Here is a 22,483-nt window from a genome sequence, read left to right as displayed (position 1 = left end):
TCTCATAAAAAAAATTCTAGTATTATGATTTTTTATTCTTGTAATATTAATAATTGATTACTGTAAAATTATGATTTTTTTCTCCTTATATTATTACTTTATTCTCATAAAACTATTTTTCCCTCGTAATATTACAACTTAATTCTCATAATATTATGTTTTTTTGTGTGTGATATTACAACTACATTCTCATAACATTATGATTTTTTTTCTTGTAATATTACGACTTTATTCTCAAAACCCTCATTTGTTTCTTCCAATAATACAACTTTAGTCTCATAACATTATCATTTTTTGTTGTAATATTACAACATAATTCTCATAAAACTATACATTGTCAAAACTCTAATTTTTGGCTTCTAATATTACAACTTTATTCTTACAACTTTAAAAAAAATTTCTCGTAATACTGCAATTTTATTCTCATAAAACTATTATTTTTTCTTGTAATATTACAACTGTATTCTCAAAATGTTATGTTTTTTTACTTGTAATATTCAAATTTTAGTCTCGTAAAACTATACATTTTTTTCGTGTAATATTACAACTACATTCTCATGACATTTAGATTTCTTTTCTTGTAATATTACGACTTTATTCTGAAAGCTCAATTTTTTTTCTTCTAATATTACAACTTTATTACAACATTATAATTTTTTTCTTGTAATATTACAATTTTATTCTCAATAAAACTAACATTTTTTTCTTCTAATATCACAATTTTATGCTCAATAAAAGTAGCATAACTATGATTTTTTTTCTTGTAATATTAGTTTTATTCTCATAAAACCAGCATTTTTCATGTAATATTACAACTATATTCTCATGACATTATGATTTTTTTCTTCTAATAATACAACTTTATTCTCATGACATTACTTTTCTCTTGTAAAATTGTAATATACTTGTAATATTTTATTCTCTATTAAAATTCCTACTTTTTCTTGCACTATTACGACTTTCTTTACAAGTTTGGATTCTCAGAAAATGAAGGTTTTTTTCCCAATAAAACTATGACTTATCCTTTTAAAAAATTGTGTCTTAACTTTGCATAGTTTCTTCTCATGATATGACATACTTACTTCTCTATCCTTATTTTTTGAATTATTATTATTACAACCTTATTCTCATGGTTGCCGAAGTAGTGTCACCTATGTTGTTTTTCTTTTCGGTGTAGCCCGACCTTGCAGTTATAATCTTTAGTAAATGATTTATATTACGGGAGTAAACTCATACTTTTTTTTTTTTTTTTAAAGATAAGACATAATATCTAAAAAAAAAATTATTAACATTGCACAGAATGTTACCTTTTATGTTAACTTCTCAAGAGATAATCGCATGCATCTTAATAACAATAATTCTGTTAAATAAAAACAGTGACTATCTGTGATTACGGTTGCTCAACAGAGATCTGCTCTCTTCCCAGCTGATGACGGATGGAACACTTGCAACATTAACACCGTCTAGCAATAAATGACTAGGGGTTGTGGGAGCACTGAACCCACTGCTGAGCTGCATGCACGTTGTTAAAGAGTACTAAACTATTCACAGGTGGCCTTGGTGAAAATGAACAGAGCTATTCTAGTTTGCGTGGCTGACCTATCACAAGCTAGAACTCCCTCTGTTTGTGGAGCTGCCAAACAAACAACACGTACGAATGTCGCCACGTTACACTCGGGACGGGCGTACAGACTCACTCACCCGTCCAAGATGGACTCTCTGCAGCAGTACAGGTTGTCAAACTTCTGCTTTGTGACAGAATCATTGACGTTCATGGCCGGCACGCACAGTTTGCCCGCTTTGGAGAGCTGATACAACCTGGGAGGACAAGGCAGTTAGTTGCCGGCCCCACATGGGGCAGTCCCGGTGCACTTGCGTGTTTATTTGACCTGTGAACCCCGGTGACGCTCTCCTCTACGATGCCTCGGATCTTCTTGAATACGTTTGGGTATTTCTTGTACATCCAGTGCGTGAGGTCACCTCCGTCATCCAGGATCTAACAGGCATGAGGGGCAACATATTTATTATTTCTCTTGTAAGGCAGTTGTTGCTTCTCGGCAGTTTCTTTTTTTTGTGTGTGTACCATGTTAGGCTGCCATCCCTCGTTGTTGACACAGCGATCAATGCACCACCAGAAGTCGTCCTCAGACTCCCCCTTCCAGGCAAACACGGCCACACCTGAAATGTACCACATACTGTAGGTCATGGGTGTCCACAGTGGAAAAATGAAAGGATGCAACTTTGATATTTTGTAAAGCAACACATAAGATAGGCTAAGAAGTTACTGTATATATATTTTTCAAGAAAAAAGTGGATCTCAGCTTTGTAGTTTAGGTGAAAAAAACATATGATTAGTATCAACACCCTCATTTTTTTATTTTCCAAATATTTGACCTTTCACCCATCCATCCATTTTCTATACCGCTTCATCCTCATTAGGGTCACGGGGGCATGCTGGAGCCTATCCCAGCTGACTTCGGGCGAGAGGCAGGGTACTGGTGGCTAGCCAAAGGCAGGGCACATATAAACAAACAACCATTCACACCTATGGACAATTTAGAGTCACCAATTAACCTAACATGCATGTTTTTGGAATGTGGGAGGAAACCGGAGTGCCCGGAGAAAACCCACACACACACGGGGAGAACATGCAAACTCCACACAGAATTGCCCAGGGGAGAATCGAACCCAGGTCTTCCCGATCTCCAGGCTGTTCCTGCATTGGCCAACGTGCTAACCACTAGACCACCGTGCGGCTATTTGACCTTTCTTCTTAAATAATCTGTGTAAATTTTGTTCTTGTGATATTATGACTTTATTCACATAATATAACTTGTTCTGCAACTTACATTTTTTAAGAATTACAACTTTCATAATATTATGACTTGGAAAAAATCAAAACGTTTTCTTTAATATTTCAACGCTATGCTACTAAAATGATATTATTATTATTCTCTTCATAATATTACTGGTTTATTCTTGTAAAACTGTGACTTTTTTCTCTTAATATTTTGACTTTATTTTCATAAAATCACAGCTGTTTTTTGTTCATTTTCAAACTATTTCAACTTCCTTCTTGTACACTTTCTTCTTGCAATTATCATTTTATTCCCATAATATGTAGACTTTATTCTCATATTAAAACATTTTCCGAAACCAAATTTTCCAAATATTACAACTGTATTTGTTGTTTTGTTTTTGTTTTTAAAACAGTACATCTTTTTTTCTTTAATATTTCGAAATTACGCTACTAAAATGAGAAAATCATTTTTCCTCTTAGTATTATGAGGTAATTTTCATAAAAATGTTCTTGTTAGATTACAACTTTTTTTCTCCTAATATTTTGACTTTAGTCTTGTAAAATTACTGCAGATTGTTAAATTTTTGCTGGTTTTTTTAGTCTTCTTGTTAAATTAGATGTTTAGAATGTTATGCGGGCCGCAAATGGCCCCCGGGCACGCACATTGGACACCCCTGTTATATGCAAAAAGCCACAACCACAACTCAGAGTTACACACAATCTCGTCACTCCTCATTCTATAGCCAGCTATCAACACGTCAGACCACCGGCGTGATCCACGGTGGAATTTACAACATACTTTGACCATCGCATAGCGACCACCTGATAATGGCCTCAAGAGATGGCGCTCCTTGGGTGTGAAATGATTCACGTCTTCCATTAACGTTCAACCCTGGTTCCTGGCGCGGAATGTGAGTAAATGTGTTTCATCTCCTTGGAGTGTTTACCTATCTCTGACAGGGCAGCGGCCACTTCGTTCTGCGTGGAGTAAATGTTGCAGGCAGTCCAGCGGCACTGTGCGCCCAGAGCCACCAGAGTCTCGATCAGCACCTGGAACCGCAGAGAAGATGACTGTGCCAAATATCTGGCGTCTTATAGTCGCGGGTTTGAGATTTGTACACGCAAGCAAACCAACATGTTGGAGGCTTTTCGTCCTGTCACACACACACACACACACACACACACACACACACACGCGCGCGCACACGCGCACACACACGCCAGTGGGCTGCAGAAATGCAGCTGTGACACACAGACCTGCTGGAAAAAAGGTGTCTCAAAGGTTGTTAGCAAGTTAGCAAACAACAGAAGAGGCAAAATGATGGTCATTTTATGGTAGTGGTGGTCAATGAGGCATCATTTTTATTGTAACCTACCAGTTAAAGATTTACTTCAGGCATTTAATACAATTTATTAAATAATAAAATTTATTAAATAATAAAATGTAAAAATAATATGTATTACTACAGTAAATTCTTCAACTTTGAACCCTGCCTCTTATACGAGCTAATTTATGGCCATGTTCCAATCTCGTGACTTCTCCTTCACTGTAAAACTTCTACTAATCGTTTAAATACTGTGCCGCTACTGTGAGTCTACAGAGTCTGTGAGGAAACAGTAGCTCTTTCTTTAGCAGGAGCCAATCACAAGCTATGAGTGAACTCGCGATGAGCTTGTCTTCCCATTGGAAATTGCAGGAGGTCATTAATCAATATAACAGTCTGACTCACTGTGTCATCTTACAAAGAACACTAAACTCACCACACAGCCACTTAACACTCAAAAGATAGCTAACAAATATACAATACAAGTACCAATACGAGTTTAACATTAAAAAAAATATTTTGAAGTTTTCCCATAATGCATGTTGTCCCTGCAAAGCTTTTCATTGGTTATGGCTGTCAGGCGCTGCAATGATGTCAGCCTCCCTCTGGGCTCCTCTGGCTCCCTCTGGTGGAGAGAGGCACCATTGCAGCGCCTGATGTGATGAGTTTAGCGTTCTTTGTAAGATGCGTTATTGAGTAATGACCTCCTGCGATTTCCAATGGGTTGATAAACTCGTCGTGACTTTTCTCATAGCTCATAATTGGGTCCTGTTAAAGAGCCAACATAATTACAAACAATATATAACATTTTTAAGCAAAGTTGATAAATCATGTCAGGGACCCTTTACAGTAAGCTTGAAGACAGAGAGATATCTTACCGCCGTCTGTGCGGTGATGTGCGTGCAGCCCACAATTTTGGCGCCTGCCAACGGTTTCTCACTCTGCGCTCTCTTCCGGAGAGCCAGCAGTGCCGACATGTCTGAGAACAGAATGTTTGGAGCGATGAGTGGGAGACAGAACAAGAGAGAAAGAACAAGGTCGAAGATGCCAATGCAGCGGACATAGACACAAAGAGCGTAGCAAACAGAGCTTGGAGTGCAAAATATTACAATTAGGCCTGTCATGATAACAAATTTTGCTGGTTGAAAATGGTGCTACAAATTATCTTTGATAATCGATATTATACAAAATTTTTTCATTGATATGGCATAAAATGTATTGAAAGGTTGCATTTCTTTTGCAATGTCTGTGAGAGCGTGCCATTTTGTGCTATTTTGTTTATATTTACATTGCCGACCAAATGCCTCAGTAACCGTTGGCTGTCGGGACAAAGGCTCTGCTGCACTTCCAGCGGTAGTTTTTTTTTTTCCCCAGTTGGGAAAACTGAAAAGGATGGCTGTGTTTCAGGTGTGCGTACAAGTTGGTCGTGTTCCCCTTCTTCCTCGTCACTACTTTCGAACAAATCGGTTCGTCGGTGTTCATGTGCTCACCTTGTTCATTCTGTTTAAAACCAATATATTCCCACAATGGAGTTGTTGCGTTCGCCTTAGAAACCATCGCTTCTGTGCCTTCATTCATGTTAGCGTATGCTTTCTCACAAGGCTAATTTGCTGCTAGAGCTCTGTATACACTCACTAGGAGCCAAGCCTTTACAAAGAGGCTGAATGAGAGGACAGTTCACTCTCTCCATTCATTCCACCACAGAACCAATGCTCACAGACAGATGCAGAGTGAACCCTCTTGTCATCCAGCCTGTGTGGTACAAAGAGACGAGCGGATGAAAAACACACGCATGCATGCACATGTCAATTTATCGAGGGCGGCATAATTATCGACTTGTTTTTTTTTTAGCATTCAATTAATCGATGTATCGATTATCGTGACAGGCCTACAAACAATCAATGAAAAACTTGCATGAAATGATATTCAATGTGCAGCTCACAAGAGGTTCTCACCTTGTTCCGCTATCTCAATCTCCCGTCTCCCGAACTCTGCTTGTTTAATGTTCTTGACGCAGAAGTCACTGCTGCCCTTGGAGTTGACCTGCGTTTTGTCCCGCGGGGAGGTCTCGTCGTCCGAGCTGTCGGTGTAGGACGCGGCTGTGGAGCAGAACACCGGATCCAAAGAAAATATCAACAAGTCTGGGACGAAAAGGAGACGCAGAAACCACTGGCACTGCTTTGTACCGGAGCTGTAGCTGTCCGTGGACGACTGAGAGATGGAGCGGGACAGCGAACGGCGGCCTGCTTTAGTGGGGAACCTGCTGAACTCCTGCTTGTCCTCCACAAACTGGATTTGCTGATGAAAACAAAAGACATGTTAAAGTTGTTCCCAAGGTCTGTGACTCCAAAGGCCCTTCACTGACATTGTACATAATAGTACCGTTCAGCATCCAACAGCTCTGTCCACCTCTGCATGCCCTTTAAAATGTCAGTTGCGCTACTCAGCTGTCATGTGTGTAACACAGTTGTTTGGCGCCTTACCCGTTACAACATTGGTTCTGTTGCTGTTGTGTTGTGCAATGTACTTCTTCATATGTGATCATGTGGTCAGGAGAGCTAGGGTTTTCGTTCCACTTTTTCATGCACTCCACATTATGATTAAAGTTTTTGTTTTTTTAAGTCTCTCCTCGCCCTTTTTTTGCTATAGGTAGCGCCCCGAGCATTTACGGTAGTACAGTCATCCCTCGCCACTTCGCTCCTCTAATTTCGCAGCTTCACTCTAGCATGGTTTATCAAACATATCATGCTGTTTCGTGGTTGAATACAGCCTATTATAATAAAAAATGTGTATATTTAAGCTAACTGTACTTTTTTGCCTAAATTAAGCGTTTTAAAGTATAAAAATGACTAAATGAAGAAAAATACAATTATAAGGCATTCAGACGACACATTCAAAGATGCTGTGATAATATGCAGTATTCTACACTTACTGGTCACTAGGTGTCAGTCATGTTACTGTAGTGTTGGGTGAGACACACAAGCACCAGACTTGATCGCCGGAACAACAGGTTGCAGCTTTCTAGCTATTGCAGCTTTAAATGATCTCACAACAGGCACAATAATCCACAATAAAAATGGATTTCCAAGGAAAAAATTATTTACAAACAAAAAAGATGTGCAAAAAAAATAATGGATTTGCAAAAAATCTATGTGCAAGCAAAAAAAATATTTGCAAACAAAAATAGTGTATTTGGAAACAAAAAAAATATTTGGAAGCATAAAAGATTGACAAACAAAAATAATAGATTTGCAAGCAAAAAAAATGCACACAATAATAATAGAATTGGGAACAAAAAAATAATTTGCAAGCAAAAAAAATTAAGATTTACAAACAAAACAGATTTACAATGAAAAATTAACAGATTTGCGAGCAAAAAAAGATTTGCAAACAGAAAAAGATTCACAAAAAAATAATGGATTTGCAAGCAAAAAAAGATCTGCAAACAAAAACAAAAATTACAGACAAAAATAAGATATTTAAAAACAAAAAAATTGCAAACAAAAAAAGATTTGCAAACAAAAATAATGGATTTGGAAACAAAAAAAAGATTTGCAACCAAAAAACAAAAAGTATATATGACTGTAACGGTGACTATGGGGGTGTTATTTCATTTCTAGAGGGCTCTAATAATATTAAAACCCAATTTAAAAGGTTCTAAACAGTTTTCGATGCTCTAACTACAAAATACTCCATTTATAAATAAGGAATCCTACTTATTCACATATCAGGGTCGGGTGTGGAACCAATTAATTGCAATAAATGAGGGATTACCGTACCGCACATGCCGGACACACACAATAATGCAATCCTTATTTTCTACCAGGAAGCAAGATTCTGAGCAGAAAGAGTCTACAATTTCAGGAAAAACCAATCATGTGGAGATTGAGTGAGATGCCGTTTGTGCTCAGAAGGCGAGCCAGACCTTTAACCCTGATCCATCTCCGCTTTCAAGGACTCGCTACTAAACCCAACGCCGCATACCAGCGACTGTAACGCGGCAACAAAGAACAACGGGAAGCGGTTTTCTCGAGATTTACACGACAAGACACTGTATTCTTCACCCCGCACAGGTCAAAGGGTCCAAAAACCCAACTGAATCCGTGGTTTTTGTGTACCCTCCAGAAACAAGACACTGCATGGCAAAGTGCTTGGAATTCTGCATACCTTTTGAGACGCCTTACACACTCATGTGTGACTGTTATTTTCCATGGCGAGAGAACACACTCAAGGTTTTGCGTGCCGGTGTAAATTGTTTCATGTTTGCTTTTTGTTTCACACGTGTCTTTTATATTTTATTGTATTTTGAAACAATAAAGTTGATTGAAAAATAAAATAACATACAATACAATACAATACAATACAATAACCTAATGTAACATTAAAAAAATTTATAAAATAAAACAACATAAGACAAAATAACATAACATAACAACATAACATAACGTAACATACAATAAAATAAAACATAAAATAACGTAATGTAACATAACATAAAACAAAATAACAAAATAAAATAACAAAATAACATAACATATAATAACATAACATAAAATAACACAAAACAAAATAACATAGCATAATATAAAATAAAACAACATAACATAAAACAAAATAATATAACATAAAATAAAACACAAAATAAAATAACATAATATAAAACAAAACATAACATGTTTGCTTTTTGTTTCACACGTGTCTTCTATATTTTATTGTATTTTGAAGCGATAAAGTTGATTCCATCCATCCATCTTCTGTGCCTCTTGTCCTCACTAGGGTCGTGGGGCTACGCTGGAGCCTATCCCAGCTGATTTAGGGCGAAAGGCGGGGTACACCCTGGACTGGTCAATAAAGTTGGTTAAAAAATAAATGAATAAATAAAATAAAATTGGCGATGCTGATCCGATTGATCTGCCACCAATTAGTATCGACTGACTTTCGTAAAAAACGGCATACAGGTATTCCGACAAATGCCTTTCAAAGCCGATCACACCGATCGCCATGCAGCCGCGACGTGACAATTCATGTCATGACAACACAAACATGACATGAATGTGCATGTGTGCTGTGTCACGTAGCGTTCCCAACACCCGTATTGAACCGACAAGGGATACACTTCATCCCGTACTGCCGCGAGAACCAACACCCGTCTGTAAAACCTCAATGGCTTCAGTTTGACAGCTTGACACGGGCTACGCCAATCCATGCCAGCGTGTTTAAGCGCTTACTCTGGTGTTCAACTTCTCTTGCATCTTTCTTTACACGCTTTGCCTAGCTGTCAACAGCCGCGGCAAGCTAGCTAGAATTATCCGCCGAGCGTCCCGTCTTCAGACTCCAAATGTGACTTTGTAACCACAGTGACGTTTTGTTTTTAAAACAAACAAACAATGTGGTTAGTTTGGAGCTCGTTTTTGTCCCACGGGGAAGTGGATATGACGTTCATGGGGTACGTACTAACTTTTGTGTCTAATATTAATTATGTCTCGTCCTCAAATAAAATAACATAACAAAACAAAACAACATACTATACAACAAAATAAAATGGACAGCATCAAAGATTGTGTTTCTTTTGTTGTTGTTTTTCTGTGTTTGTTCTTCCAGAATCTTAATACATAACCAGTGGAACCAATTGTTGTTGTGGATTGTTGTTGTGGTTGTTGAACACATGCACAATCCTGTATTAGTCTTTTAATCCCATCCGCTTAATGTTCATCAAACGCAGATATGGACACAGATGACACATTTTCATATCGCTCAAAAAAAAAATAAAAAGGTGCCAAATAACCAGATTGGTTATGTAATCGGTATTACTGTGACTTGATTTCCATTTTGTTATTAAGAACAGCATGTTACTTCGCCATGACGATCCATCCATTTTCTATACCGCTTCTCCTCAGGGTCATGGGGGCATGCTGGAGCCTATCCCAGCTGACTTTGGGCGACAGGCGGGGGTATCATGACGATGTGTTTGATTCAATTACACAAGTATGACTGTATTCTACATGGGAAGAGTGACGCAATGGAAACCATGTGCTCGTTCTTAAAAGGAACGAGGATGTGAAAGTAAAAACGGTTAACTGGGCTCCGGGTTTGCCAGATCAGACCCACTGAAGGTTATACTTTTCTTGTGCACGCGCCAGCTTCAACACACCACAAATACGTTCCAGGCCACTTCTTCCTTGTCCTTGGAAGTGGCGGAACGGACCGGCTTTACGCCTACCCGACATACGCCGCCAAATCAAATGATAGCAATAAAAATACAACTGTTTACACACGCGTTCACCAGCTTTCCGCTGACGCCCGCTTGCTGGCTGAGTGCACGCCACTCCTCTTGTTCCGGCTTCAAAATCTGCTCAGCGTTTATCTGGCCTTGTTTGCATCAATGTCAGCCTAACCGTCTCGTTGATGACCTTGCTTGGGTCACATTATAGGAAAAGATTATGCCTTTTGAAGCAAATTTGGCATATTTTTTTGCCTAAATTAAGCACTTTGAAGCTTTAAAAACGGCTAAATAAACTAAAATACAAATACAAGGTATTCAGAAGACACATTCACAAACTTGATGCTATGTAGTATCCTACACTGATGTTACTGTAATGTCGGGTGAGACACACAAGCATCAGACTTGATTGCCGGAACAACAGGCTTTTATTGCAGGTTTGAATTAGCTCAAAAAAGGCACAACAATCGATAAAACGGGCTACTGTTGTGGCTGTAACCCACAGCAAGTCAACTCTGAACCCCCAACGTCACTTCCTGTCCACCCCCTATTCAGCTCCCCTAGCACCAGAACACATTTACAGCAACACTAGAGCATGAGTCTTATTTATGGCTTATATTCTGTTATTATGCCCACTACAGTGGTGTGAGAAACCGGTTGCCCCTTCCTGATTTTTTTTTTTTTTTTTTGCATGTTTGTCACACTTAAATGTTTCAGATCATCAAACAAATGTAAATATTAGTCAATGACAACACAACTGAACACAAAATGCAGTTTTTAAATGAAACTTTTTATTATTAAGGGATAAAGAAAGATCCAAACCTACATGTCCCTGTGTGAAAAAGTGATCGCCCCCTAAAGCTAATAACTGTTTGGGCCACCCCTAGCAGCAACAACTGCAATCAAGCGTTTGTGATAACTTGCAATGAGTCTCTTACAGCGCTGTGGAGGAATTTTTGCAGAATTGTTGTCATTCAGCCACATTGGAGGGTTTTCCAGCATGAAGCGCCTTTTTAAGGTCATGCCAAAGCATCTCAAAAGGATTCAGGTCAGGACTTGGACTAGACCACTCCAAAGTCTTCATCCATTCAGAGGTGGACTTGCTGGTGTGTTTTGGATCATTGTCCTGCTGCACAACCCAAGTTGCTTTCAGCTTGAGGTCACCAACAGATGGCCGGACATTCTCCTTCAGCAGAATTCATGCTTCCAGTTATCACAGCAAGTCTTCCAGGTCCTGAAGCAGCAAAACAGCCCCAGACCATCACACTACTACCACCATATTTTACTGACGGTATGATGTTCTTTTTCTGAAATGTGGCGTTACTTTTACGTCAGATGTAATGGGACACACACCTTCCAAAAAGTTCAACATTTGTCTCGTATTTTTGTCTCATATTTTCCCAAAGGTCTTGGTGATCATCAATATGTTTTCTGGCAAAACTAAGACGAGCCTTAATGTTCTTTTTGTTCAGCAGTGGTTTTAGTATTGGAACCCCAGTGTCTTTCTTATAGTGGAGTCATGAACACTGACCTTAACTGAGGCAAGTGAGGCCTGTAGTTCTTTGGATGTTGTTGTGGGGTCTTTTGTGACCTCTTGGATGAGTCGTCGCTGCGCTCTTGGGATAATTTTGGTTGGTCGGCCACTCCTAGGAAGGTTCACCACTGTTCCATGTTTTCGCCATATGTGGATAATGGCTCTCACTGTGGTTCGCTGGAGTCCCAAAGCTTTACAAATGGCTTTATAACCTTTTCCAGACTGATAGATCTCCATTAATCTCACTTAAGTTATGTTTTAAAAGGAGGACAATCACTTTTTCACACAGGGCCATGTAGGTTTGGATTTTTTTTTTCAAAGTTTCATTTAAAAGCTGCATTTTGTGTTCAGTTGTGTTTCCATTGAGTAATATTTAAATTACTTTGATGATCTGAAATATTTAAGTGTGACATCCATCAATTTTCTATGCCGCTTATCCTCACTAGGGTTGCAGGTATGCTGGAGCCTATCCCAGCTGACTTTGGGCGAGAGGCAGGGTACACCCTGGACTGGTAGCCAGCCAATGGCAGGGCACATATAGACAAACAATCATTCACACTCACATTCATACCTATGGACAATTTAGAGTCTCCAATTAACCTAACATGCATGTTTTTGTAATGTGGGCGGAAACCGGAGTACCCGGAGAAAACCGCAAGGGGAGAACATGCAAACTCCACACAGAGATGCCCAAAGGAGATTCGAACCTAGGCCATCGTGCGGCTTAAGTGTGGCAAAATTACAAAAAAACAAGAAATCAGGAAGGGGGCAAACACTTTCACACCACTGTATATCGGGTAATAGGAATGTAAAGGTGACTATAGAGGTGTTATTTCATGTGTGGAGGGCTCTAATAATGTTAAAAACTGTATTTAGAAGGTCATAAACAGGTTTTCTATTTTCTATGAAAATATTTGATTTATAAATAGGGAATCCTACTTTGCAAAAATTCACTAATCACGGTTTACAGTCGTCCCTCGCAGTATCGCGGTTCGATTATCGGTCCCTCGCTATATCGCAGTTTTTCACAAATTTATTAATGAATGGTCGCTGTTTCGTGGTTTACAATGCCATATTATTAGTTCAAAACTATTGAAAGACAAAAGGTATATGTAGTATTCTCACCATTAGGAGTCCGTAATGGTCCATTATTGAGACATGACTTTAGATTACCGTCACACTGCATGGAGTCAGCCATGGCATGCCCGACATGACGGAATGAAAAGAAGTTCTCCTCCCATTCGGTGGGGAAGTGGTTTTGGGCTTCTTTGTCCTTCTTCCCACCCCGCTTTAAACCTGTTCTTAAAATTAGAATGCAGTAAATAAATTGGAGGCCAACTAGTTAGCTCGCTAGTTAAAGCCATGGCCTTCTCTTGTGTCCCTGCAGTGGTCCCGTAGCCTGTACATTACAGATTAGCAATGTGGTGTAAACAAAGAATAATAGGCGTGTAAAGGTAACTACAGTGGTGTTATTTCATGTCTACGGGGCTCTAATAATATTTAGAAAGTCATAATCCAGTTTTATATGCTCTAACTACAAAACAATTCAATGTATTAATATTGAATATTATGATATAATAACGTAATAATACAAATTCACTTTTTGTGGTCGGGTATGGAACCAATTAACCGCAATAAACAATGGGATGGCTGCCCACATAAAAAGCTCTCCAAAAGCCTATATTTGATACACTAAAACCCTAAATGTCTCTCTGATGTATTAAATACATTTTGAATTCAGTTTTGCATATTAAGAAACAATTACAGGCATACAGTACACAGTATTGTACTTACAAAATTTGCTGTTACACAACATCACAGCCTTTTGCTGGAAAATGTTGACTGGATCATTCTAATATTGTTGTATTTATATACAGTATTGTTAAATTGTTCAAAAATAATAATTTTAGGTGAAAAATCTTAGCCCTGTGTCTGATTTTGATTATAATCATGACCAACAAATTATTGTCAAAATAAAATCAACAAGTAAAAAACTATCTGGCCATGGATTAACTTAGTGTCGCCCAACCCCTAACCTTGGCAGTTAAAGCCTAGGTCAGTGGTTCCCAAACGTTTTACAGTGGCTTACCCCTTCAGACATTTCACCTGAAGCCATGTACCCCCTACACACTTAAAAAACATACACCTTTTTAATCATAACTTGAAATATTGAAGACAATTAGTGGGTTAATTAATTTTTGTAATTCTGGGTCAAATGTGTATTTTGCATGGTCACATTTTGATAGTTTCACATGAGCACTGATAAACAGATAAGTAATCATCCTACATATCTTTTAGAAAACATTGAACATAATGAATTGGTTAATTAATTAATTTTATAGTAATTCCGGGTCAAAATTTTGAATTTTGCAGGGTTACATTTTGATAAAGCTTTACATCAGCACTGACAAATAGATAAGTAATCATCCTATGTATCTTTTATTCCACTCTGATGGTGGCATCCTTCCATTTGAATGGGTTGAATGTGCTTCACTTTTTTTTCTTTGTTTAAGACGGCACATTAATTTAATACCAAATTAAAGGGGAAAGTTTAACAATCACTATAAAGCAGTATCCGAAGTACCAAAACAAATACAACCAACGGTAAAGCCTAATTTTCAAGGGAATCCCCACTCACAATGACAGGTTTTCTCCACTGCGCCACCAATATAAATGACCTTTACAAGGTTAAAACTCTTTATGCACAAAACAATCATCAGGCTTACTTATTTGTTCATATGGTGCACACAGAGCAATGAACAACTTCGTGCTGTCTCCTTTCTGCTCCGTTCTCCTTGCGCCGTGAGGCGTTCGGGCACACTCGTAATTTTGAGACAATATTAAATGCTAATTGTTTTTCATTCTTATTCACGTACCTCAATTACAATTGACGTACCCCACTTTGGGAACCTAGGGCCTAGGTGACTTAGACAGCTACTGAGATTGATTTTGATTGATACTTTATTAATATCTAAAACAAATCGACAGGCTTAATGAAAGGATAGAAATCTAGCTGACGGGGGTTAGCTGGGTGTTAAATGCTCATTATACGATTACTGCCTGAAATAGGCTACAGAAACATTTGCAGTGACAAGCCTCGAAGTCTTACTGTATGCTCTCGGTTGTCTTGATAAATGTAATATATCCACGTCTCAAATTATTATTACGATTACCACGCTATGGAGTTCCTGGTGTCCAAAGCCTTACCTTCTTAACCGGCTTATGAGTGGGCACCGCGCTGAAGGCGGACGACAGCTCTTCCATGTTCATTTCAGTGTTCTTGCTCACGGTCAAGGCAGAGTATTTCTCCGCGACGTTTTCGCTTTCTTTCACCTCTTTGCTCGCCTGCTTCACCTCCCCGGTCGGCTCCGACATGTTGACCGAGACTGTCCGTCGTTAAAAAATAAGTAAAAATACGGGAGAGTCGACGTCGCACTACTGCGGTCTTGTGTTTGCTTGTCAACGTCACAAGCTCGTGTCATCTACAGTATGTCCTCGCGCCGCTAGCGAGCTACGCGGAAGCGGAAAATGGTTACTTTAAGTGTAACAATAAATCAGAAATTTGGATTGTTGCTGCAAGTCTAGCTAAAGTGCAACGTTGTGCTGTCTTGATGGTGGTTGTGCTGTTCCTCAACTGTCACCTGGCTGAGGGAGTTGGTGGGCGGCAACCAACAGGCTTTTTGAGGGGGCGTGTCTTCCGCAAGCCGCGTTCACGGTAATCGACGCTAGAAAGGTCATTTGAGACTAATCTGTTTCGTATTTATTTTATGAAATTAAACTTTCGAATATCAATACCCAATCGTTGTTGTTTTATTTTATTTAAATGGCATTATCTTCCAACACGACCAGTCAGATTCGCCACACGTGAATAAACCATGATGATCTTCCCCATTCCAACTTCCACAATAGACAGTGAAATAATCACCATTCAAATTTACATAGTCAAGTGTCTGTCGAAAATTTGCTAGAGGTGGGCAATACTGCAAATGTTGGTATCTATTCGATACCAAGTAAATGTATAGCCGATATTGCCAATACCTATACTTGACGTTTTTCAGGAACCTTGACTGTTTTTTTTAGCTTGCCTTTCATTTGTTAATCATAATTATAATCAGAACAAAACACGTGACAAATATTTTAGTCAAACAGAAAATATATTTTTAAAACTTGTTTTGTGAGCAATTTACCAATGTATAAATACAACAATGTAAGACAATCTAACAATATCAACAAAATCCCTTTTATTACATACAGTTGTTTGAGATAACTACTGAAAGTAAATAGTAGTGCAAAATAATATTTAAACAGCAGAAGCTATTGGCTCTCATTGTAATCATTTGGCATTCTACCCTCTAACAATATCAGCAATGTTACAATATGAACAACAAAACAAAACAAAATCACACGAGAACTGAAAAATATCGTTCTAATCACACTAGTATTGACCAAACACTGATACTACGGTTGATAGCAATACTATCGGCATTTTGATCGATGTAGTAATTTTAATGTCATACTTCACCCTACAGTTGAAACACGCCAATTCCCCATCCCAGTGTAGTTTCGTTGTTCGAATCTATCGTAAATAAATGAAAGTGCTCTTAACAAAAGAGTTATTTTAATCATCTGGAGCTGTAAAATTAATACACAGAAGATCAATCCCATGTCAATATATTTTATTGATGAGGCCGAGGCACAACATTGCCCCGCCCTCCGCGCGCGAGCTGGGTTTTCGATCGCACCACCACGCCATTTTCCATCGACGAGCGGAAAAAGGAACGTTACAATTGAAGACGCGCCGGCGATACTGTGCTCCGAAATACAATAAATACGGTACGTTTGAGCGACACTTGTGTACGGATGATTGCATCACAGCGTTATGTTTTGCGATGCATTGGTGAATTTACAGCATCAGCAAAGTAATGCAATGCATTGTTTTATGCGACCGAAGGTTTTAACGCTAGGCCTTGGAGAAGGCGGCGGCCATTTTAGCTGTCCCGAGCTAGCCACCGGCTACTGTTAGCTTCGAAGCGACGAAATGATACTTTTACGCAAGTTACACATTTTACGGCACAGATGGTGTGATACAAAGTGGCTTAGCCTAGAATTAAAATATTCCCCGTGTGTTTTTGCCTTTCTGCTAAGACTCGGCATTTTCAAGCTATTGTTAGCATAGCCACTTGGACAGGAAGCTAGGCCCGGTCCGTCAGGGTCTCAAATAGCACTGCATTTCGTGGTGAGAAAACTGCTCCTAAATCTTGTTTTATCGAAAATAAGTCACATCCGTGCGTACATTAAAGCCATGCGTCGTTTTGTTAGTATGACGGTGTTTCAGAAATGTGTTGAAAAGCGCATCTACCTGCTAATCAAGTATTGTGATAATATCACTGTGACGGACGTCATACAGAAGCAACGTCTTAACTGTGATGTTTGTAATTGTCGTGCCTGTTTGACTGATGCACAGACCAGTTGACCTTGATGTACACTGTTTTCTGTGCATTTTTTTCTTCCAATTTTCAGATCCAGCCATGCACCGTGAATGTCCACTCGACTGCAAGGTCTACGTTGGAAATCTGGGAAACAATGGAAACAAGACAGAGCTAGAGAGGGCTTTTAGTTACTACGGGCCTCTTCGGAGCGTCTGGGTGGCGAGAAACCCCCCAGGCTTTGCCTTTGTAGAATTTGAAGACCCCAGAGATGCTTCCGATGCCGTGCGAGAGCTTGACGGGAGGTAGGAAGTGGCCGTCGCTAAATCTGAGATAAAACTACAATAGTAATGCGGATGCTTGCATTTCGCTTGGCAGAACATTATGCGGTTGCCGCGTGCGAGTGGAGCTGTCCAACGGCGAGAAGCGCAGCCGCACCCGTGGGGCTCCCCCTTCGTGGAGCCGGCGCCCCCGAGACCGAGATGACTACAGGCGGCGTAGCAGCCCACCGCCGAGGCGAAGGTGACCTACAAAGTGTTTTTTGTTTTGCCACTGGCCAGTCAGAACCAACATTTGTATTTTGAATTTTTTGACAATTGCTGCTACCCCTCTCGCTCACAGTATACTTCCTGGCAGTTAATTTTTCCAAATAAGGGCTAGTGTTTGTAATCGTATCTGCTTATTCAGAATTTTTACCTTGCTATATGTAAGGTTCATATTATTTAACATTGTATAGAGAAAATTAATAGCTATATATTTTATTAAAATAGAAACTTCTATTTTTGTAGTCCCCGCAAAGCGATAGCACTGTGTAATTTGTCTTAACACTTACATGCAGTACTTATTGATGGTTTTAGTACATTATCAGGTTTGACACTATATGGCTGAAGATAAAAGTGCAGTTGTCGTCGCTAGTACAAAAAAAGTTTCCCGAAAATAGCTAATATTAAATAGTATTTGCCAAAAAAGAGCAGAGAGTTAAAGCAAAAAACCAGGGGTGTCCAAACATTTTCCAACGAGGGCCACCTAGTGAAAATTTGATGCAACCTTGCCGCTTTGATATTTTGGAAAGATGCTAAGTTGTTGTATCTATTTGAAGAATAAACTGAAAAAAAGCCTATTATCAGGATATAACTTCCTCCTTAAATAATCTGAAATGTTCTTGTAATATTGACTTTATTCCTATAATATTTTGACTTTATTGCCATAATGTAATAAGCGTTACTCCCAAAATAATTTTCCAAAAATTGCATTTTGTTTTGTTGGTCTCATATTACAACTTTTTTTTAATGTTTCCACTTTACGCTACAAAAATGAAATTATTTTTCTTCGTAATATTAAAGGGTTTATTCTCATAAAATTGCAACTTTTTTCTCTCGTTAGAATACAACTTTTTTTCTATTTATTTGGGCTCCTCGCAAAATTCCGGCTGTAAAGTATGACTTTAGTTCCATAATATGTTCACCTTATTCCCATTAATATAACTTTCCAAAAATTACAACTTTAGTTTTTTCTCATAACATGACTTAAAAAAACGTCTTTTTTTCTCTTTATTTTAACTTTATGCTACTAAAATGAAGTTGTTTCCTCATATTACAATATTAGTCTCGTAAGCACTTTATTCTCATATTATTTTGACTTTATTGTAATATTATGACTTTTTCCCAATCAAAATGTTCCAAAATTTTAACTTCTCATTACTTTTTTCCTTGAATATTTCAAATGTATGCTATTTTTTTCCCCTAATATTTTACTCTCTTGATGTTTCACCTTTTCTAAAGAATGTCCCGAGTGCCAATAAAAATATAAAAAAGTCACCGGGTCATAAAAGGCCCCCGGGCTGCACTTTGGACACCCCTGCTACATATCATTCACAGTTATTTAACATGTACAAAACGTGCAGTTAGACAACATCACGTCTTGTCAAAGCATCGTCCTGCTGCAAAAAGTTCACTTAACTTGGCAGTAACATCTGCTGGGTTCGGAACTTTTCTTCCTGTCACTCGTCAAGAAATGAATCCTTTTTTATTGCAGCCTACCAACCTGATGTTTTTTGCAGAAACTGGTATTGAAAAATAAGGGTGGTCTTATATTTGAGTCAGCACACTATTGTTTTTTTTTTTTTTTTTTTTTACTGTTGCTCTGCGAATGTTACTGATCTCTTTGCGGGGACTACACGTAGTCTAGCAGTTTTCAAGTTGAAATATGGCTTGTAAGACCGAGATGCTCACTCTCGAGGCTCCTTCATTAACTGAAGTAAGCCACGTTTTTTTTTAAATTAGTAGGAATAAGAAAGGTCTGTGTGATGCTTTTTCTTTTTGTTTGAGGATGCTTTTTATTTTTCATCTATATTAATAAGAATGAAACCCGTTGCAGAGCCACCACCATGCCTCTTCTCACCACCCTCAGAGTCAATCAACTAGTCCTCTTTCAGCATCATGTGACTGCTGACCATCGTGCCTCAATCAGCTTGGCTGGTGCTGTCACATGACCCAGGCACGGCCAGTCGTCAGGTTGCCACCAGGCCATTGGTTCCTCATCATGCTCTTCTCAACCACCTCCTCCTCCAACCTTAACCCAAACGACAGCGGCCCCACCTCACATTCCAATCGGCGTATCGCGTTTCCAAATGTCGACAAGCTACCTACCAGCGGCAGCCGTCGGCTAACCAATTAAAGCAGGGAAAAAGTCCACAGCCAGCCCCCACCTGCCTGCCACCTTATCACCTCGCAGCATCTGGCCAGGCCTATTCAGCCAATTCTACCTACCCGGCCGACAGTCTGCCTCCCTTTCGTCATATCTAGCTTGTTGAAAACCAAAAATACTAGTAAGTTTTCCTGCTTCATTCAGTTCACTGATAACAGTTTTAAAAGTGAAGACAGAGCTGGGTTACAAAAGGTTGTTCTTTCTTTCTTTTCAATTATGATTTACATTTACATAAGTTTGCCATTTTGTCACCCATTACTGTAGTTTCTTGTTTCAAAGGGTAAAGAGTCCACCACCACCAAATATCTGGAACTTTGTGTCCAGACATTTTGATTCTAAGTTTTTTGTCCCGGGGCTCTGAGCACAGTTATGTGGTTTTATCACATTGTAGCCTGTTTTTTGTCAAGGTATATCACTTTGTATTTGCTTATGTTGTCTGTGTGACAGCCCACAGTGCAGTGCTCCATCCTCAGATAATGACAGGTGGCACATCTTACTCTGCTATCATGGATGGACATTGTACTGTGGCCACATTCTGAGGACTATTCTAGTTCTATATGGCCCCATGCTAGTAGTTCAAGTGTTACATATACTTTTGTTGACGGAAGCCCACATACTAACGTGCTTTCTAGCCGTGACGGATGTGTCCGTTGAGGTTCTTAACATCTTCACATTTTCCCTGCACAGATCTCCACGCAGGAGGAGCTTTAGTCGTAGTCGCAGCAGGTAAGTCAGTAACCGATGATGCATCTTGTGCTTTTGTGTTGTTGTGGATAAATGTTTTTGTTTTTCTTTGTCATGCAGGTCTTTCTCTAGAGACAGGAGAAGGGAGAGGTCCCTCTCCCGGGACAGGAACCACAAACCTTCGAGGTCCTTCTCTCGATCAAGGAGGTAACGTATCGCATATCAACAGCTCCTTGTACGGGTGTACATCGGTTTTTAATTACTTCAAAAAGGTCGGACATTGAACCCCTGCTGTATGATGTCACGTGACCTTTGTCATAAGTCTAGAAGAGCCTTGGAAAGCGGAGGACAACGGACTTGGCGCTTGTGTTGTTTCTTCTACTGTATAGTTTGGTGTGTCACATGGTTCCATCTGTGTCTGTTCACAGCGCCACACGTAGGTGTGCCTTGTGTATTACGTCGTTTTCACCAAGTGATCGGTTCCCATCAGGATGCAACTATTTACTAATGCGGCACCGTGTGGATGCGCATTTTTTCAACCCCACAAATAAAAATCCCAGGAACATTTTTGTGTGGACCGGGCCTGAAAATAATCCATCAAGTCCAAAAGACGCTGGCTCACTCCACAGTACATTCACGCACGTCATTTCATTAATACGATTGCTCCTCCCTTACGCTGATGAATGGTAGCCAGCAAGCCTGACTGGAGCCAACTCGCTCTGGCCAGTGAGGCTTTCTGTGGGACAGGGAGAACCGGGAGGAAGCGTCGCCTGCCATGTGCAGCATATTAAGAGTAAAATGGTAGTGTTCCTTCTTGATGCAGCTTGTTAAGTGAAAGCACAAATTGAGATCTCCATTTTTCTTTTTTTTGTGCATGCCTAACTCCCACATTGAATGAATGAGTTTCTTCTTTCTTCTGTCCACAGTCGCTCCAGATCAAATGACAGGAAGTAGAAGAATGTGAAGAGAGTTGACGGAAACGGTTACGCTTTGATGTTTTCACGTGATGGACATTTGTGGGTTTTTTTGTTCTGTTTTTTTAAATCAAGAGTTTTAGTTCCCCCCCGCCAATTTCACATACATTGGGTGCGGAAGTCCTGGGAAAAAAAAAAAAGTGCACAACCCAGCATTCCATTTCACCAGTAATCGCTACAACAATTTGTCCTTTTTTTTGGTCTGCATTGTTTTTATAAATGGTTCTGATGTGTAGTATGATCCATAGTGAGTTCATTTTTTTCATGTTGCTTGTGTGTAACTGCTTACGTATGATTTTGGAAAGCCAACTCATGTTTCACTGTGTGACTTTCTTACTTCATGGTGAAGGTTTCCATCTGTTTATGCTCGTGTTTGGATAGATCGCTCAAGATATGGAATGTATCTGAAACAAACTACAGGCTGTTTTTTTTGGGAGTGTCATTACTTTGATACTATGTGAAACTGTCTCAATAAAAAAAGAATGGTTGTTTAAAACGCGTTTTTACTCTTTTCCTCTTATGTTTTTGCTTTGTAAGCACCACCTCTGCTTGCAGTTACATGTGCCATAAGGAAATATTTCAGCCAAGTATCATTTTTGGAGGAGGTTATGTTATTTGTACAATTTAATACCTGTTTAAAGTATATAATTGCATTGAGTGCGTCAGTCCAAAGAATAGGCAATGTAGAGGGCGGTATTTAACGGGTGGGTGATACTGCAAATTGTGATATACGATCACAAGTAAAGCCACTTATAAATACAAAACAATGCTAACAAAATAATATATTCATACTCTTATTCTTGTTTTCGCACAC

At 39.1% G+C, this 22,483-nt stretch overlaps 2 protein-coding genes across 5 annotated transcripts in view; one reads left to right on the top strand and one right to left on the bottom strand.

Annotated features, from left to right (window-relative positions):
• LOC129186182 (S-adenosylhomocysteine hydrolase-like protein 1) overlaps positions 1-15,536 on the bottom strand; it is a 30,690-nt gene extending 15,154 nt beyond the window's left edge. For both annotated transcript variants that reach the window (XM_054784189.1, XM_054784190.1), the window contains exons 1-8: positions 15,087-15,536; positions 6,312-6,423; positions 6,081-6,224; positions 5,004-5,104; positions 3,748-3,850; positions 2,084-2,178; positions 1,890-1,996; positions 1,702-1,818 (exon numbers count right to left, since the gene is read on the bottom strand). In XM_054784189.1, coding sequence (XP_054640164.1) covers positions 1,702-1,818; positions 1,890-1,996; positions 2,084-2,178; positions 3,748-3,850; positions 5,004-5,104; positions 6,081-6,224; positions 6,312-6,423; positions 15,087-15,254 — 947 coding nt within the window. In that variant the 5' untranslated portion in view covers positions 15,255-15,536. The remainder of the gene's footprint in view (positions 1-1,701; positions 1,819-1,889; positions 1,997-2,083; positions 2,179-3,747; positions 3,851-5,003; positions 5,105-6,080; positions 6,225-6,311; positions 6,424-15,086) is intronic.
• A 1,020-nt stretch (positions 15,537-16,556) lies between these two features.
• Positions 16,557-22,165, top strand: srsf3b (serine and arginine rich splicing factor 3b). Of its 3 annotated transcripts, XR_008572311.1 has the most exons (7): positions 16,557-16,712; positions 17,400-17,610; positions 17,684-17,827; positions 19,682-20,132; positions 20,699-20,737; positions 20,816-20,902; positions 21,622-21,644. XR_008572311.1 is itself a non-coding variant. In XM_054785561.1 (6 exons), exons 1-6 carry the CDS (start codon positions 16,562-16,564, stop codon positions 21,647-21,649), a joined length of 660 nt encoding a protein of 219 aa, XP_054641536.1. In that variant the 5' UTR covers positions 16,557-16,561; the 3' UTR covers positions 21,650-22,165. The 3 variants fall into 3 exon arrangements, 1 of the variants encoding a protein (XP_054641536.1); XR_008572310.1 differs by having other exon boundaries at positions 19,682-20,737; positions 21,622-21,653; XM_054785561.1 differs by lacking the exon at positions 19,682-20,132 and having other exon boundaries at positions 21,622-22,165.
• Positions 22,166-22,483: the final 318 nt, after the last annotated feature.

The sequence above is a fragment of the Dunckerocampus dactyliophorus genome, chromosome 8, assembly GCF_027744805.1.
Source record: "Dunckerocampus dactyliophorus isolate RoL2022-P2 chromosome 8, RoL_Ddac_1.1, whole genome shotgun sequence".
Lineage (NCBI taxonomy): Eukaryota > Metazoa > Chordata > Actinopteri > Syngnathiformes > Syngnathidae > Dunckerocampus > Dunckerocampus dactyliophorus.
The sequence above is the reverse complement of the archived record's forward strand: the minus strand, read 5'-3'. Positions and strand labels throughout refer to the sequence as shown.